Source organism: Clarias gariepinus, chromosome 9 (assembly GCF_024256425.1).
Source record: "Clarias gariepinus isolate MV-2021 ecotype Netherlands chromosome 9, CGAR_prim_01v2, whole genome shotgun sequence".
Classification (NCBI taxonomy): Eukaryota; Metazoa; Chordata; class Actinopteri; order Siluriformes; family Clariidae; genus Clarias; species Clarias gariepinus.
In genome coordinates this window covers 28546614-28563781 of record NC_071108.1, presented here as the reverse complement: position 1 = coordinate 28563781, position 17168 = coordinate 28546614, and the positions used below count along the sequence as shown (strand labels likewise).

The 17168-nt window shown below is 33.9% G+C and overlaps 1 protein-coding gene across 1 annotated transcript in view; it reads right to left on the bottom strand.

Annotated features, from left to right (window-relative positions):
- Positions 1 to 506: 506 nt before the first annotated feature.
- The window catches only part of LOC128530618 (uncharacterized), a 31548-nt gene continuing 14886 nt past the window's right edge, over positions 507 to 17168 (bottom strand). The window contains exons 13-36 of the mRNA XM_053504666.1: positions 16399 to 16637; positions 14975 to 15033; positions 14830 to 14865; positions 14657 to 14701; positions 14309 to 14438; positions 13990 to 14099; positions 13733 to 13777; positions 13522 to 13657; positions 13319 to 13422; positions 11656 to 11700; positions 11260 to 11395; positions 11036 to 11135; positions 7827 to 7920; positions 5968 to 6003; positions 5808 to 5867; positions 5464 to 5593; positions 4777 to 4886; positions 3800 to 3844; positions 3573 to 3708; positions 3334 to 3446; positions 2947 to 2991; positions 1631 to 1766; positions 1405 to 1512; positions 507 to 705 (exon numbers count right to left, since the gene is read on the bottom strand). Of these exons, the coding sequence (XP_053360641.1) occupies positions 648 to 705; positions 1405 to 1512; positions 1631 to 1766; positions 2947 to 2991; positions 3334 to 3446; positions 3573 to 3708; positions 3800 to 3844; positions 4777 to 4886; positions 5464 to 5593; positions 5808 to 5867; positions 5968 to 6003; positions 7827 to 7920; positions 11036 to 11135; positions 11260 to 11395; positions 11656 to 11700; positions 13319 to 13422; positions 13522 to 13657; positions 13733 to 13777; positions 13990 to 14099; positions 14309 to 14438; positions 14657 to 14701; positions 14830 to 14865; positions 14975 to 15033; positions 16399 to 16637 (2256 nt within the window). The 3' untranslated portion in view covers positions 507 to 647. The remainder of the gene's footprint in view (positions 706 to 1404; positions 1513 to 1630; positions 1767 to 2946; positions 2992 to 3333; positions 3447 to 3572; positions 3709 to 3799; positions 3845 to 4776; positions 4887 to 5463; positions 5594 to 5807; positions 5868 to 5967; positions 6004 to 7826; positions 7921 to 11035; positions 11136 to 11259; positions 11396 to 11655; positions 11701 to 13318; positions 13423 to 13521; positions 13658 to 13732; positions 13778 to 13989; positions 14100 to 14308; positions 14439 to 14656; positions 14702 to 14829; positions 14866 to 14974; positions 15034 to 16398; positions 16638 to 17168) is intronic.

Below are 17168 nucleotides of genomic sequence, written 5' to 3'. Positions count from 1 at the left end.
TTTCCTCCCGTTCATTGCGCCCCACCTGTCATGTCTCTATTCCCCACTAGTGGGGCGCGCCCCACACTTTGAGAACCACTGCTTTAACAGTAGATAGGGGTCAGCATGAGCACTCTGACCAGGCTCTGGCTAAGCAGCCTCATCCTCAGTAAGATGTGTATTCTGATACTGTTCTAGCCTTTGCTCCCCACATGCATCAATTAGTCTTTAATCATCCACACCTATGGCCGGTTTGTATTATTAAATCCAGTATTAGGGGGAAACTAGTGAACATGTACAGAAATTCTATTTAAACTGAATCCCTCTCAAGACTGAACTGGGCATGCTGGAGTGGTGAGCTCTATCTACAAATGAACCGTTGCTGAACACACTCAGCTTTACAGATCAGGTGGGACTAAATATTACTTTTGACAAATTCCAAATGACAAATTCCCTGTCACATTCATGCACCAAAGAATTCATACAACTCTTATCCACGTTATGCTTGCATTTTGAAGATACTTTAATACACAATCATTAATAAGGGGCATTACTTTAGGAGGAAGTGATTACATATAAAAGTAAATCAGTAAGTTTAATTGATTACATAGCATGAACATTTTAGGTGCATTTGCGCTGAATCACATCTCTGCATGATTAAAACTCATTTAGTTACTTTTTTCAGACTGCAGAAAGGCCACAGAGGAGAGAATCCCATGAGTTATTCTGTAAATAGAAATAGAAAAAAAGGGAGTTAAAACATGCTTCACACTGTATATGTTGGATTTAAGATGTGAAATGTTTCAGATTTAATATAAAAAATATTAATAGAAAATATAATTAGATTTATTTATTTGGGATGTTTTGTATCATTGTTTTGTATTTAATAAAATATTAGCATGATGTAACAATATGTAACAATGTTAGTTTGGGCAGAGTTCAAGTTTCTATCTCTTTTAATGGACTTCTTTACTTATCTGCCTGTCTTGCAGTTTAAATTAACTGAGATATGGGTTTGCAGTCTTTTATCAATTAGTAAGAATAAAAAACATGACTTGTGTGATTACAGTTACCACCAAAAATTATTTTTAAAAATCATATTCTTCATATAAGGCGGTGCATGGTGGTGTTTCCTCTGGGTACACTGGTTTTCTCCCACAGTCTAAAGACCTGCGGATTAGGCTAATTGGTGTTCCTAAAATTGCCCAGAGTGTGTGTGTGTGTGTGTGTGTGTGTGTGTGTGTGCGCGCCCTGTGATGGATTGGCACTCTGTCCTGGGTGTACCCCACCTTGTGCCTTAAGACTACTGGGATAGGTTCCAGATCCCCCCGCGACCCTGTATACAGGATAAAGCGTTATAGATGATGAATGAGTGAGTGAGTGAGTGAGTGATATTCTTCATATAAATGACAGAGGAAAACTCACAGGTAATTACAGGAGTACACAACTGTCAGGTACTTATAAGTGCCATAGCAGGGGTCAGAGAAGACATCATTGGTAGCAGGCACCTCACAGCTGCACTTTCCTTCACATCTGTGAAAAAACAGGATATCGGTTTGTCTCCATCAATATCAGTAATGTATGTTAATGATAGCAGTCCCACAGTGTGTGATAGTCATATAGGTCACACTTTAGGTTATACTTTACCTACCTAGCTTTAACTTTGTTCAGTGTATCAGATGCATTGCATTTTGTGTCAGAGATTTGACTGGCAGGTCGTCCTGAAGAACAGGTGGTGGAACTGGTTCGGCCATAATTAGCGCTGATGATCGTTATATGCTGAGAACCTACAATTAGTTGAATTTAGCTTTTAAAAATAAGCAGCTGCAAATTATTATGCATTAAGATATGGTGCTAATAGCATATTGTCTTAAAAGCTATTATAAATAATGCATAAAAATTATTACGTAAATCATATACAACATTTAGCTCCTGTAATCTGATTGGATGAGAGACATTCCATTAGTGGTGAGATAGAGCATAACAGGATTATATGTATCACTCTGTAACAGTGTAAAGTAACAATCGTTCATTACATTATCTATTCGTTGCCAGGATGATTAAAAGTAGGTCAGACCGGTCTGTATATCAGTACAGCTAAAATATTTATGACTGCACCACGGTTGTGCTGCTATGCAGTACAATAGTATTTTTTGTGTGATATTGCTTTAATATAATATAATATAATATAATATAATATACAGTGGAACCTTTGATTGCGAGTACCTTGGTCTGTGGGCATTTTGCAAGACAAGCAAATTTGAAAAAAAATTAATTGTAACCTAATAAACGAGCGATGTCTTGACATACAAATAGTAGGCATGTGGTTTGTCTGCCGAGTGTCCCACGATCACGACTGAGCCAATGGTTCTTCCCTCTCGCACGCTATGGGATTATGGGTAATCATCTCCCATGCTCAGTCTCAGTGCTTGTGCGGCACTCGGATAGTCAACATCCATGCGCGTGCATTGTTTATTACAACAGCACACACACATGTGAGGCCACATGTGTGTGCGTGCACAGATAGCAAAAGCAAGTGTCATGAGGGGGTTCTTGTTAAAGATCCAGTTTCTTGAGTTCCTCTCTGTTAGAAAGCAGTGATTCCATTAGAGTGTGTGTGCAAATGAGTGTCATTAGAGAGGTTCCTTGTTAAAGAAGTTTTCAGACAGAGCAGTGTTTCTGTTAGCGTGTGTGCGCATGCAAGCACGCGCATGTGTTTCTGTGTGAAAGGCATCCTACACAGTAGCCCCCTCCCTCCTCCTGTCGCCTTCACACACACACACACACACACACACACACACACACACACACGCACTAAACTGAACATTAACGTTCACACATTAACTGAAACATTGCTCTGTTGGGATTCTTTCGGAATTATGCTCGCAATCCAAGGTTCCACTGTAATATAATATAATATAATATAATATAATATAATATCTGGACAAATAATAGAAAAGTGCAAACCACATGTCAGCTTAGCAGTACTTCCTTCACAGGTCACAATTTCCCCTGCAGAAAACAGGTTAATTGTTAAATAACAAAATAGATATATTTTATATACTGATATTGTTATTAGCATTTCTAATAACAATACTAATTTTGATCTAGTTTTCTAAAAATTTGCACGACTGTTTATTAATGTTTATGATAAATAAAAGGTAATGAACGCGTATTTTACCTATACTTTTAATATTCTGTGTCTTAGTGAAAATCGTGCCTTATTAGAAACTAAGGCCAGGTTTAGTGTCTAACCATAGTGCATGTGTCAAAGCTCTTTATTTAATTCATGTTTACTGAGAATTACTGAAAAAAAGTTAAAAAGTAAATGATTGTAAAGTGTAGATTACTCACTAGAAGTTGGAGTGCACCTGTAGGACACGGTCAGGTATTTAGAAGTTCCATTGCAAGGATCTGTAAATATGGTGGATGAAGCTTCCAAGGTGCATCTTTTCTGTCCATTACACCTTTAAATAGTAACAAGATGTTATATTGCCACTCTTGGACCAATGGACACCAAGTTTATAACTAAAGGATTTCCTAAAATAAACAAGCATAATAATAATAATAATAATAATAATAATAATAATTACAGAGCTGCCACAATGGAGGATGTGTTTTTAGCGTAACAGTTAGTGTTGTGGGTTGCATTACAGGGGAGTCCATTTGAACAAGTGAAAGAATCATGACGCCCGAAGTTTGCATTTATGATCTTAATGGAATCATTTTCTGCACAGAGACAACAGTAAACCATTCTTAGTGCAATAGCAAAGTAAATCAAAAGCAATAAAGCACAACTATGAGGACAAGGCATTCTTACCACAGTCCAGTGTGCTGTAGCCTTGCTCACAGATCACAACCACCCCTAGAGAAAAAAATATGACAATACACATTGCTGTGAAATGTATTCCAACAATTTTATCAACATGCTATAAAGACTGCTCATCACCCCAAGAGTTCTACACAGAATTATGGTTGTGGCTTAATATTTTGCAGATATCAATAAACAAATCCTTAACTGATCAGAGATCAAAAAGGGATCAAGCCAATTGCAGGTCAAACACCAACATTAACATTTTGTTCAACATAAGTGCAAATTAGTTTTGGGTTACAACACTGCAAAATGTATACAAGGGGTAAATACTTTTGCAAGGCACAAATTATATTTGTAAAGCACTACAACATAAAATTGATAAATAAAAAAGAAACAAGCAAACAAAATGTACATGAATTTTACTCTTAAAGGAAAGAAACAAAAGCACAAGATAACTAATATTTAATGATCTAATAATTATTATTATAAATAAACAATTTTATTTAAAAAATCAATGACATGAAATTAAGTAGAAAAGGAGAATGTGTAGCAATAGTAGTAATGAACTAGATAATCAGAAAAAATATAAAATCTTGTCTTGTCAAATGCAAAAAGTTTAAACTTTATAGTTTAATCTAAATTAATTAAATATTTCTTTTTATTTAAAAAAATGAGAATTATGAGAAACATATATGAAATTGTATGCACTCTAATTATTCATACAGTGGGATTAATTATATTACATATGTTAGATAGTAAGTATTTGGCCTAAACACACTGGATCAGTTTGGACTGGATTTGACTGTTGAATGTTGAATCAAATCCACTGACAAATTGAAAGACATCACATACCTTTACACAATACAGTTCTTGTACATAAACACTCCACATTTTATTGCACTATCAATGTTTTGCATACCTTGTCAGTGGAACCTCGCAGAAAGTCAACTAAGGATGTCATGCACACTCTATGCATTACTTACGGCCACTGATGCAGTCATAAGTGGTGTTGTAGTACTTGTAGGTTCCAAAACATGGATCAGGGTTGCCAAGCAAATCTGTCTTTAGCTCACACACTCTTAGTCCATTACATCTGTTTGGGGTAAACATAGTCCAAACACAACACGCTAGTCCAAACCACCAAACTCATTTTCTTAACAAGTCTCCAGGTATGCTAACATCTGACTCCATTTAGCTTTTTGAAGTCATTAACTTAAGGATTCACATACATGAGTTTTTTATGTTTTTTTTTTTTTTTAAAAAGACATTAAAGATCCGAATTTTCTTTGTTTATTATTTTAAGCACATTGCATTGGTCAATACTCTTGACGTAATTGGGTCAGGTCATGTTTTATGACAAATTGATGCAGAAAGCCTTTTGGAATTTTATGGTTTTTTGCATCATATTTGTCAATACTCATGACATAAATAAGAATCAAAACACATTTTATGACATATTAATGCAGTAAACAAGTAAATTCCAAAATGTTCACATACTTGTTCTTGCCACTGTAGTTACCAACATTTTTTCCTTATTTTTAAAAACAATTGATGTTTATAAGATAAAAACACAGAAAAAAATGTCGTGAAGACTTTCTCTTGTTGGACAACTTGTTGATTTTAGAAAGGATAATTTTACAGTGCCTATTATAACTCAAGAAAAATTATACCTATCAGCAACAGTGGAAATGCTCAGGGAGCACCTGGTATTAGCAACCTGAGCAGGGCGCTTTCCAGTAATACAGGTGCTGTTGTCAGTACGGCCATACAAAGAAGAATTCACCATTATCAGTCCAGTGTCTGAAAACATATATGGCATCTTTTCATAGGAATTGCCTTGTCTACTAATACTACTATAATAATAATAATAATAATAATAATAATAATAATAATAATAAAAAATACAAATAAGAGGAAGAAGAAGTTGCATATAACTATCATAGGTTTCTTATACAGTATGTTGTATTATTATTTGGTCAAGTAACATGCAATGACATATGATGTTTAAACTTACCACAAGTGAGGCGCTGGACATCGCCATAGCAAGTAATTGTGTTCTCTGAAAAAAAAACAACTGATTAACAACACATGAATTTGGATCTGTATTATTTGAAAAAAAAACAACAACAACATAACAATAATTTAAAATGTTTAAGACTGCATTTGAATATTACCTCCAGAAACAAGTAAGCCAGGTGCTACAAGAAGTACTGTAGAGAAAAACACAGACAGATTACTAGAAAAATTATATTTCCACTACTTACTTACTTTTTGTTAAATATAATTTATATACATATATACAATTTCTTTTTGCAAAAATTACAATTTGTTCAAATTTAAATCTAGTATAACGCACCAAGCTTATCATATAAAAATGCATAGAAAAGTCTTACTGATAAGTGGAGTAAGGGGCATCTTGATGCTGAATGTGTCAAATCTGTACTGTGCTGAATTTTCTGTAACAGATGCTGGATGTGTCAATGTGCTGCACCAATGAAACAGATCTTTATACAGTATATTCAGTGCTCCTTTTTGTAACAAACTCCACTGACCCACCCAGAAACCATAATAAAAGGTTTTATATCTTGGTGAAACCAATATGGTTTAATATAAATAGCCTTGTTATAAATACTTTTAAGGAAACAGTTCCTAGGTGGGTTAAATGTCATCCAGAAATGGCTGAATGCTTCGAGTCAGTGTTTCACTAGACACAAGAAAAATGTTGCCCCAAGACAGGCAGAGTCATTCATCATGTGTTCTTTTCTTTTTTTTTCTTTTTCTGTGAGGGAACTTTATCCTAACTGCATTGTCTTTAAATGCTTTCCCTGTTGTCATAAAGCACAATGAAAAATGTATAGCAAACTAGATCCTTGTTAAAAAGCGAAGAACTCCTACTGTGAGTATAAAAAAAAAGCTTTTCAAAGAACCATCTTTTACAAAGATAATTTAATACTATAGGAGATTATTCCATATAGACAAAATTGCTTAAATTGTGCAATCACTCATGTGGAGACATTAGAAACTTACTACCAAAAAAAAGATCAGCATAATCTTGGGAGAGCTTTACATAAATAGTATATGCAGACAGATATTTTTACAGGAAATTATATTTATTTTTTACTATTTGTTTCGTATAATAGATTTGGCTATAGCAGCCCAGACATGTACATTGACCCTGTGAAGCTCCCGATGAACAGTTTTGTGGAAACAGGAGAGTTTAGGTGCACATTTAAATCTGCAGTGAGTTGGGCAGCTGGTTTTATGGATACAGTCGGGTTAACACCCGGACATCTCTTTCAGACAGCTTTCTCTTGCGTCCACAGTTACTCCAGTTGGATGTGGTTCATCCTTTTTCGTGTGCATTGCAATATTTTAAGTACAACCGTGCTATTACTCTGCTAATTAAACCTTCTCTGCTCTTACTGGTGGAATGTGCAGTTAGTAAAGATCGGCCACCAGGCTGGTCGAATTTAGCCATAAAACCTCCAACACAAAATTGGCCAGTGTTTCAGTTTCATTATCAAACCCCTGAACATAATATTCCTTTCCATACAATACATCTGCTACCTTTCTTGGAAACTCTTCTCAAGGAACTCATAACTAAAAATGATAGATTTGTGACTTGCCAAACTTTGTAATTGTGTTGGACAATGTCAGTTTCCACTACTCTGATGTCATCTTTTAGTAATCTGGCACAAAACTAGCACATACTCCCTTATAGTTAACATTTTCATACCAAAAGACTGGCAGAATTTTATTAAATTCCATCAAGCCAGTTTTGTGTGTGCTGTAACAATAGTATCTGCACAGACATACTGATATACAGGCAAAAAATTTTCTAAGACTTGTTTCTGGTCCCCCAATGTATGAAACAGAGATATATATTTATAAAAAAAAAGTGAGTTCTAACCAGTGTATAGTCAAAAAGAATTTGACAATGTGTAACAGAGTCTAATATTCCCAAATCACATTTAAGCATTTTGCACCACGTTATCCTTTTATGGATTCTGGGTTATTTTACTGTAAATTATACATTCGTTGTATATCATTAGGAAGGAAGGAAATGGAATAGGAGGGGGAATGTTGCTTTCAGCAGCAGTAATATAGGGAACAGTGGGATGCTGACCCTGTAAGGAAGGCAGAAAATTTGAGAAAAAATATAGAGGGATGGCACAAAAGAAAAAATGCAGAGCAGCCAAGCAGAGTAGTCGATCTGGGTAAAAGGGAACAAAGGTACAAGCGCAGGTATTGAAGAGAGAGGCACAGCAGATGTGATAAAGGCAACATGTAGAGATGACACCACCACAAAATTCTGAACCAAATGCCAAACAACAGATATCCAGGTAATATCAGGTCCAAGAGTATAATTTTATGTGTGGTGAGACATAGGTAGATTAAGGAAAGTTGAGTTCTTTGTTAAGATTGTCAACATGATAATATGTGAGGGAACTGTTTCTTCCAAAATGTTTTGTTGTCTCTATAATTTGTACATGGTTTGTTTACACATTTTAATTAATAGTGCACTATGCAACTTTGGACCTGTATAGGAATCACAGAGGGGCAATGTGCTTTCGTTCTCATCCCACAATTATTCAAAATACAAGTCTTTTTTGCTCTAATGTTTATATATACAAATGTAAACATATGATTTCAAAGTAAATCTAAAATTTTAGCAAACTGCTATTCCTAGAGTTCTGTGTTTTATATGCCCATAAAAACTTGCATAGTGCACATTCAAATACTAGATACTAATTTTTTTAAATGTATTTTTTAAGGGAAAATATTAGTTTAACTTAATTATTATTATTTTTTATTTCAGCAAGGCGGTCAGGACAAAGAAAATTAATACAGAAGAACTCCAAATTATCTACAGAAACTGAAAAATTAAAGATTTTGCTGAAAAAAAAACAAGTGCTGTCCAAAAATAACAGAAATGCGTCCAGAGACTGTCGTGTGCATCTGAATCTGAATAGGAAGATATAAAGTCGCAGCATAGGTTCAAAAAGCCCCCTTGTTTCATAAAGCACTGATAAATAGGATCAGACAAATGTAACAAGACATTAAAGAAGAGAGAGTTGCGTCAGATTATATTATGATTGTGTCAGGAAAGATAATAAAAAATTAACACCTAAAGAAAACAACACAGATCTCACTTGTTTTTTTTAAAGAACGCAGTTCGGCAAGGGTTACCAAAGCGAGCTCCAAAAGAAGATACAAAAATTCTTTTGTAGAGACAATGTCAGCAGCTGCACAAAAAAAAAAAAAAATTATAATAAATATATATTTTTTTAAAACAAAGAAGGTGCAAAGAGGTTGAGAGTGGGCCAAGTGAATTAAGACATTAACCTTTCCTTGAATCCAGAAAGGTTATCAATGAGATGAAACAGCAGACTGTTTGCCAGTAGGACAGTGTATGCATATCGACTCCAAAGAAGAAGGATAATTAAGGAAGCAATGGGTAGAGTATACTCTGCTTACTCTGTCATAATAGGTATAATCGTAATAGGTAATAGGCATTGTTGTGGATGTTGCTTTGGCAGGACTGTGTCCTCTAAACACACCTACTGTTCCTAATTAAAAAATGACATAAAAAAATAAATATAAAGTTATTAAATATATGGGCCATCATAAAATAATTCTCATACTATTTAGTTGCTTTTATCATTGGCAATTTCTTTTATTTAATTTTGTCATAAATGACATATAATGTACAGGATCAGCAGCCTGTACAGACAGCAGGCACATAATGTATTATAATACACCATGCATTTCCAGTTTTTTAATAAAAAAAAAATTGGATTGGCTTGAATTCCATTGTATTTATATGGTGGTGTAATTTTTTTTAAATATATATGTACACTTGTGATTGCATTAAAATAACTGAATTCTGTATTAATATACAAGATTTCAGACCAATAACACTTTAACCCTAATTCATTGGGCTTCACTAATCTTTGCTTTTTATTTTCCCCAGCCTAAGTGACCTGTTAACAGACTACACTGCATGACATAAGAATTCTTTGTAATTAATTAATTAAATAATTAAATTAATAATTAATTAAAATAATTAATTGATTTTATACACAATAGCAGTAATAACAGCAATAACAACAGAAATAGCACCATAATTCCATAGTTCCTATGTCTTGCTTAAGGTCCGGAATCCAATTGTATTTTAGAGTTTTCTTGGGGTTTAATTAAAATGAATGTAGACATGTTAATAAAAATATATCAGAGAACTATATTTAGATTTTATGTTGTCACAGTATGTTCACATTATATTGAAATAGTCAGAGTCTCTTTCACAATTATTATACATCATTATGGCTACATAGCTGTCAACCTATGGTTAACTGGATGAATCACTTTTTAGACGTCAATAATTACATGCAAGGTCCACCGAAGGCAGGCCACTTAAAGGGACTGTCTGTTACTGTTTGTCAGCATTACGTAGTGCTAATTACATACATACATACATACATACATACATACATACATACATACATACATACATACATTTTAAAGAATTTAGGCTCTACTGTCCATAGGTTACACAAGCATGGACTGTTAACTGGTATTCCGACTTAAGATTGCTTTTTGCATTTATGGGCTTAAGTAAGTTTTTTTTTTTTGCTCATAGGATGTTTATTTTTGATCAGTTTGTTTGTCACTGACTTGGATTTTTAAACTCACATGCAAACACATGCAACTCTTGATGCTTGCATTCAGAAGATCCTTTATTGCACAATCATTTGTGAAGTGGATTAATGATTACATGAAAATGCAAATAATTACATTTCAGAAATAAAATCATTACAGCAGTTGATTATATGAATATAAAACATACAAATGTTAAGTGCACCAACACCAAAACTCCTGCACTGCATCGTCGGCACGGTTGTGTATGTGATTCCTTTTCATTCTGAAAAGAGAAGACAGAGTAGAAAACTAAAATCAAAGAATAACAAATGAAATATCCTTCCTATTGTATGCACTACAAAAAGTATGATATAAAGGGTATTTTGGGAATTGCGGTATGTATATTTTGTGAAACTGTTTTGTGTCAAAAGAATTAACTATAGTATATTAGGATAGTTTTATGATTTATGATTATGTTAGTTTTTTATGCCTTTTTTGTTAATTATTTTGATTTGTATAAATATCAAATTGATTCATGGAGCTCAGGATCAATGGGATCTCATTCTATAGATATATGACAAAGAAGGAAACTCACAATCAGACACAGGCATACACAATGTTCAGGTACTTAAAGGTGCCAACGCAGGGGTCCGAGAAGAAATCATTGGTAGCAGGAACCTGACAGCTGCTCTTTCCTTCACATCTGCCAAACAACAGAATTTTATTTGAATTCTATTAAACATCAGTAACGTATGTTACTTCTAAAGAAAAAAAAGGGCATGATCCTGATGACAAAAGTCATGCTGAAGTTAAAACACTTCCTTTACCTAGCAGCAACTTTACTAAGTGTGTCAGAAGAGTAGCACTTTGTGTTGGTGAGTTGACTGGGGGGTCGGCCTGAAGAACATGTCGTGGGATCGGTTCGACCGTAGTTAGAGCTGATGATCTTTAAATAACGAGAACCTTAAATCAAAAGAATTTAGCAGAAGGGAATAATAGACTGTTAACGCAAGTTTTTTTTTAAGAAAAAAGAAACCAAAGAGGGTAAATTGTGATTAAATAGTGTTGGGAGTAACACCCATCTCACACACTGCCTTTCTAGAACATGCATTTACTGTTGGTGGCAGTAGTTTGTTGGCTTTATATCATTTTATTATAGCTATAATTAAATTTGTATTATGCAAAATGTTATACAGTGTAATATATATAAAAAAAATACAAACCACAGGTCAGTGCAGCAGTATCGTGTTCACAGGTCACAATGTTCCCTGCCGGAAATTTTTTGGTTACTCTGATTCTTGCAGAAATAATAAAAAAAAAAAAAAAAAAAAAAAAAATATATATATATATATATATATATATATATATATATATATATATATATATGGCATATATGGATATACTGTAGCAATGTGTATAAATCATGTAAACAATATTTTTTGACTTTTTACTTCACATATCAACATTCCTAAAACTTGGCTTCACAAGAATAAGCCCTTAGTGGAAACCAAGCCTACACTGTAAAAAAACTGCTGTTAAAACAACAGCCACAATCTGACAGTAATGTACTGTTTTCCATTAAAGCAGTAATGTGCTGTAAAAAACAATGTATTCTGGGAAAATGTTTGCATTTTTTAACAGTAGTCCTTTGTATTTATTTTAGACGGGTATTTTCTGTATTTAGCAAAGCATTGTGGTCCAGTCCTATTTGGCAATTTTTTTTTAAGTAACAGTTTTGGAAACTGATTGATTGGCGTGTATAAGTGCAAAGCTAATCAAATCTCAATACTGTTCTATCGAAGTCATTTGTTTTTGTTATAATTTTAAACATAACTTTTAGAAGCAGCAATTCACAAGATCATTTTCAGTCAAGTATACGTGAACTTGCTGCAAACGTCATTACTTATTTATATACAGTAGCTTTCATTCTGAAGAGGACACATGAGGAAGTCTTTCGTTTTCAACTCTGCAATGCAAACAATCTGTGCAAACAAACTAAATGGTAATTTAAACCTTTTTCTTATTTTCTTGGCAGTATTTTATTCATAAAGGTTGTATCGCGAATGAGGGTGTGAGTGTGTGTATGTGTGTGTGCCCTGCGATGGCACATTGTTTTAAGTTGTCTTTTGAATGTTAAATAGTGTTAATTGTTTCATGTCAAGTGTTAACCATCCCTATTAACTGAGATATTTTCTGTTTTAATTTAATATTTTTGTTACCTAAAATTTTTCTCTAGCTCATTTCTTGGGTCATTTTTTGACTCTACCTTTTAATAAAAGTTGTTGATTTGTATCCTTTCTGACATGTTTATTGTATATTTTATAGATATGTACTTTAATTTGGAATTTTAAATATAATAAGATTTATATTGTAGATTTTTTTTTTATTTTAAGCCAAAAGTTATTTTATCATCAATTATACCTTTCTTAAATAATCAGAGAAAATAAAAGTTAAACTGAAATAATCAGTTATGCATTTAATTTCGACCAAAAATTGCTGTAAAATAAATACTGGATAAGTACTGTAAAATTACAGTAGATTGCTGGTGTCTGTGCTGCCAGTATTATAAATTGTAAAAAAAAACAGAAATATACTGTGTTTTATGTTTACAGTCATAAACTGTTAAGTGATTTATAAATACTGTAAAATTACAGTGGATTGCTCGCATCTGTGCTGCCAGTAACTTACTGTTATTTAGCAGGAAAACTTTTCTGAAATCCTTTTTTTAAACTTAAATTACTTTATTTCTTCCTAAAATTATATAATATGAAGTTATGTGGGCTAGCTTACATTTCAGTCCAACTCAAAATACAAAAGGTTTTCTGTTAATTCCGTATTAAGAAGAGGTAAAAAGTTAAAGATTGTCAGGAAGATCAGATTACTCACTAGTGCAGATGTAGGACACAGTGAGGTACTTAGAAGTCCCAAAACAAGGATCTGTAAAGATAGTGTTTGAAGCTCTAACAGTACATCTCTTCTTTCCATTACACCTTTAAAAGTAAGCAAGATGTTAACATGGTGTATTTCACCAAGGTCATGAAATAATCGCAAAACAAAAAGGATTGTACTACTGCAAAAACTGCAATTACTGTGAAGTCACAGTTGAGAAAGAGCTTGGAGCGTAACAGTTGGTGTTCTTGGTTTGAGCATCAGGGATTCCATTTGAACAGGTTCTGGAGTTAGCACGCCCGTAGTTTGCATTTATTATCTGAATCGAATCGTCTCCTGCACAGTGACATGGATAATTGCCATGAATCAACAGTGACATAAGTATTAAATTGCTCGGGAAAAGGTTCTTACCACAGTGCAGTGTACTGTAGCCATCCTCACAGATCACAACACTACCTAGAGGAAGGAAATAAAAAAAGCTGGCTGTTTTAGTCATTGGCTTTTTTTTTTTTTATCATTAGTGAAGTTAGTTCCCATATATTTCTCATATAGATTCTATTAATGTAAAACTTAATGTAAAGATCAAGTTATACAGCTGTGCACTATGATGTCAATTGCATAAGCGTCTTCACAAATTCTAACACACCACCACTCTGTAGACTACTTACGGCCATCGATGCAGTCATACGTTGTGTTGTAGTACTTGTAGGTTCCAAAGCATGGATCAGGGTCGCCAAGTAAATCCGTCTTTAACTCGCACTCTTTTAGTCCATTGCAACTGTTTTGGATAAACAGATCAAATGATTTCATTGGGTTACTCCAATACCTGGTCGATTTTTCTTTTGCTGTAAAACGCAGCAAGCTAATTCACTGGCTCTCATCTCCATATGGCTCTCTGTGCTAATTGTCCAGCTACCTGTTAACTGTAATTAAATTTCTCAAAATTGTTGTAATATTTTATATTAATTATAACAAAACACTCTGTACCTATTAGCGATAGTGGTAATCCTTAAATTACAGTTGGTATTAGTAACCTGAGAAGAGGGACGATTCGTACTACAGGTGACAGGGTCTGTACGGCCGTACAGAGAAGACTTCACTGTTATCAGTCCAGTCTCTGAAGACATATAAATATACAAAAATATATTTACTTTGTTCTTTATGGTTACATTATTCAAGATTAAAGTACTAATTTAGATGTACATAAAAACAGAAAAGATTTTTTGATAGAAATTAATTTTTCTATAAAAATGATAAAATATTAAAAATAAATACATTTTTATACAAATATCATAGACTTATTATGTGCTGTTGTAGATTGACATTTAACATTACCACAATTGAGGCGTTGGACATCACCATAGCAGGTAATCATATTCTCTGAAAAAGAAATTTTTCACATAGATATCTGAACGAGTACTCCTGAATTATTTCAGAACAATCCTAAAAAGTTCCGAGGATCTGTTATAAAATGTAAGTGTTGTTGTTTACATGAATTTTAAAATTACCCTCAGAAACAGTTAAGCCAGGAGCTGATATAATGACTGTAAAGCAAACCACAGATAACTTCAGAAGAAACAGAAATTGTGTTCATAGTTTTTTCTGCTAAAATGCAGATGGATTTTCTATGTAAAATCATGGAAAGAAACATACAGGTGAGGACGCTGAGCTTCAGGAAGATCATCGTGATCCTGGATGTGTTGCGATCAAAGCTGAGATGTCAAATGCTAGAACAGGTCTGAAATGGATGCATTTATAATTGAGTACCAGGAAATATCCATAAGTAAATAGAACATACTTCCTTCTAGAAAAGTATATAAACCTTTGCCAATGAGCTGTAGTTATTCATTTGCAATGTAAGAACATATAATTATTGTACATTTGATAATTGAAAGTCCCTATTTCTTAGTTTCTTAGTTTCTTAGTTTCCGCATTTCCTTGTCATTTTTGTGTTCATGTGTGCCCATTTGAGATAGTATATTTCATGGTTTCATGCTCTTTATGTCTGATCTCTGTTACATGTTAATTTTATTCATTAATAGTTTACTCAAAATTCAGCATCAGGATTCTGCATATTTACAAAAGCAGTTTATAGTTTACACCAGAAAATGTTTAGTGTTCTTGTATTTAGCATACAGATTTTAGATTTAAGCATTTGTTGTATTTTATACATTTAAATGTTTGCCTATGGATCCAGATTTTTGGGCAGCTCTGTATCTGTGTCATCTGCATGTGTACAATATTACATTCCTCTCCAGATGTTTTCAGTGAGTAACTCCTGGTAACTACATCCTTTGAGAAATAACTAATCAAATAATGAAAGAACTTGGTGTAGTCTGTGGTTGCAGAAGCCTGCAACCACTAACTACAGAACAATTACTTCTCTAGGTAACTACATACAGTATATACTGCCAGATATGAACGGAAATTAAGAGGTAAAAACAAGTATTTTAACAGAATTAAATAAAGTTTTTATATACTAGATTTATTTTTATGTCTTTTAATAATGTTTAATACTGTTTTAAATGCAGTATTGCAGTAGGTAATCACCAGAGTTTTATCATTTTGAACGTATCAAACAGGTTAAAGACTTGATGGTGTTGGCTATGTGTGGTATCGTGAGGTGTATTAATAAATAATCTTAGACACACAGAACTTAGTTTCATTCTTTACTTTAACTTCCAGAGCGGTACGCACACTGTCTGTCATCACAGTATTTGCTTTTCTTCTCTTTCGACACACAGACTGGTAAACTCTTACAAAATAAGAAATAACCAACTTCCTCTAGGGATCAACCAAGGTACTACAATATCCACCACTATACTACATCTTCCCTCTCCTTTAAACTTGGAAATAGTTTTGAGGAATATTAGTAGCATAACAAAAATAACTTTGTGGATCTTTATCAATCTCTATAAACAAACTTAAATTTAGAGACTCAATATGGCATTCCTCTTAACTATCAAATACTGCAAACAAAATCACCACTCTTTTCTTTCAATATAACGTGTATGGTCTATCTAACATAGTCTCTCAAATGAACAGGAGGTTGACTCTCCCGAGCTGATCTTCTTAACTCAGATTTTTCTGGTGTTTTGGTCGAAGGTGTGCTCCCTTGAACAGTTTCTGAACCTGCACACTCCTGCACAGTCACGTCCATGACCTCCTTACTCTCCTGTACAGTAGCATTGTCCACCTCCAGTGACTTTATTTCAGGCATCCTCATGGAAACATCTGGTGGTCTGTTGTTTTCATCTGGCTCTGTGTCGATGTTTATCCTTCTAGCTCTCACTTGATCAACATGCCTTTTCATGATCTGTCCATTTCCCAGAATGACAGAATAAGACAAAGGACCCGACACATTTTCAACAACAGCTGGAATCCACTTTGGACCTAAGGAGTAGTTCCTCACGTACACTGGATCTCCTTGAACAAAACTCCTGACTAACAAGGAATTGTCATGACTTTTCTTCTGTTTCAGCTGTTTCTTTTGAACTTTTGTTTGAACATCAGGAAGCAATAAATCAAGGGTAGATCTGAGTTTCCTTGACATCATCATTTCTGCAGGACTTATTTCAGTAGTAGCATGGGGTGTTATGCGATAACTGAATAAGAACCTTGACAGTTTTGTCTGAATACTGTCACCTTTCATTTTTTTCATCCCTTCTTTAAAGGTTTGAACAGCACGTTCTGCCAGTCCATTCGAAGAGGGGTGGAAAGGAGCAGTCCGTATGTGTTGAATTCCATTTTGTGACATGAATGCCGCAAACTCTGAACTAGTTAAACAAGTCCCATTATCAGATACCAGCATCTTTGGTAATCCAAATACACTGAAACTCTGGCGCAA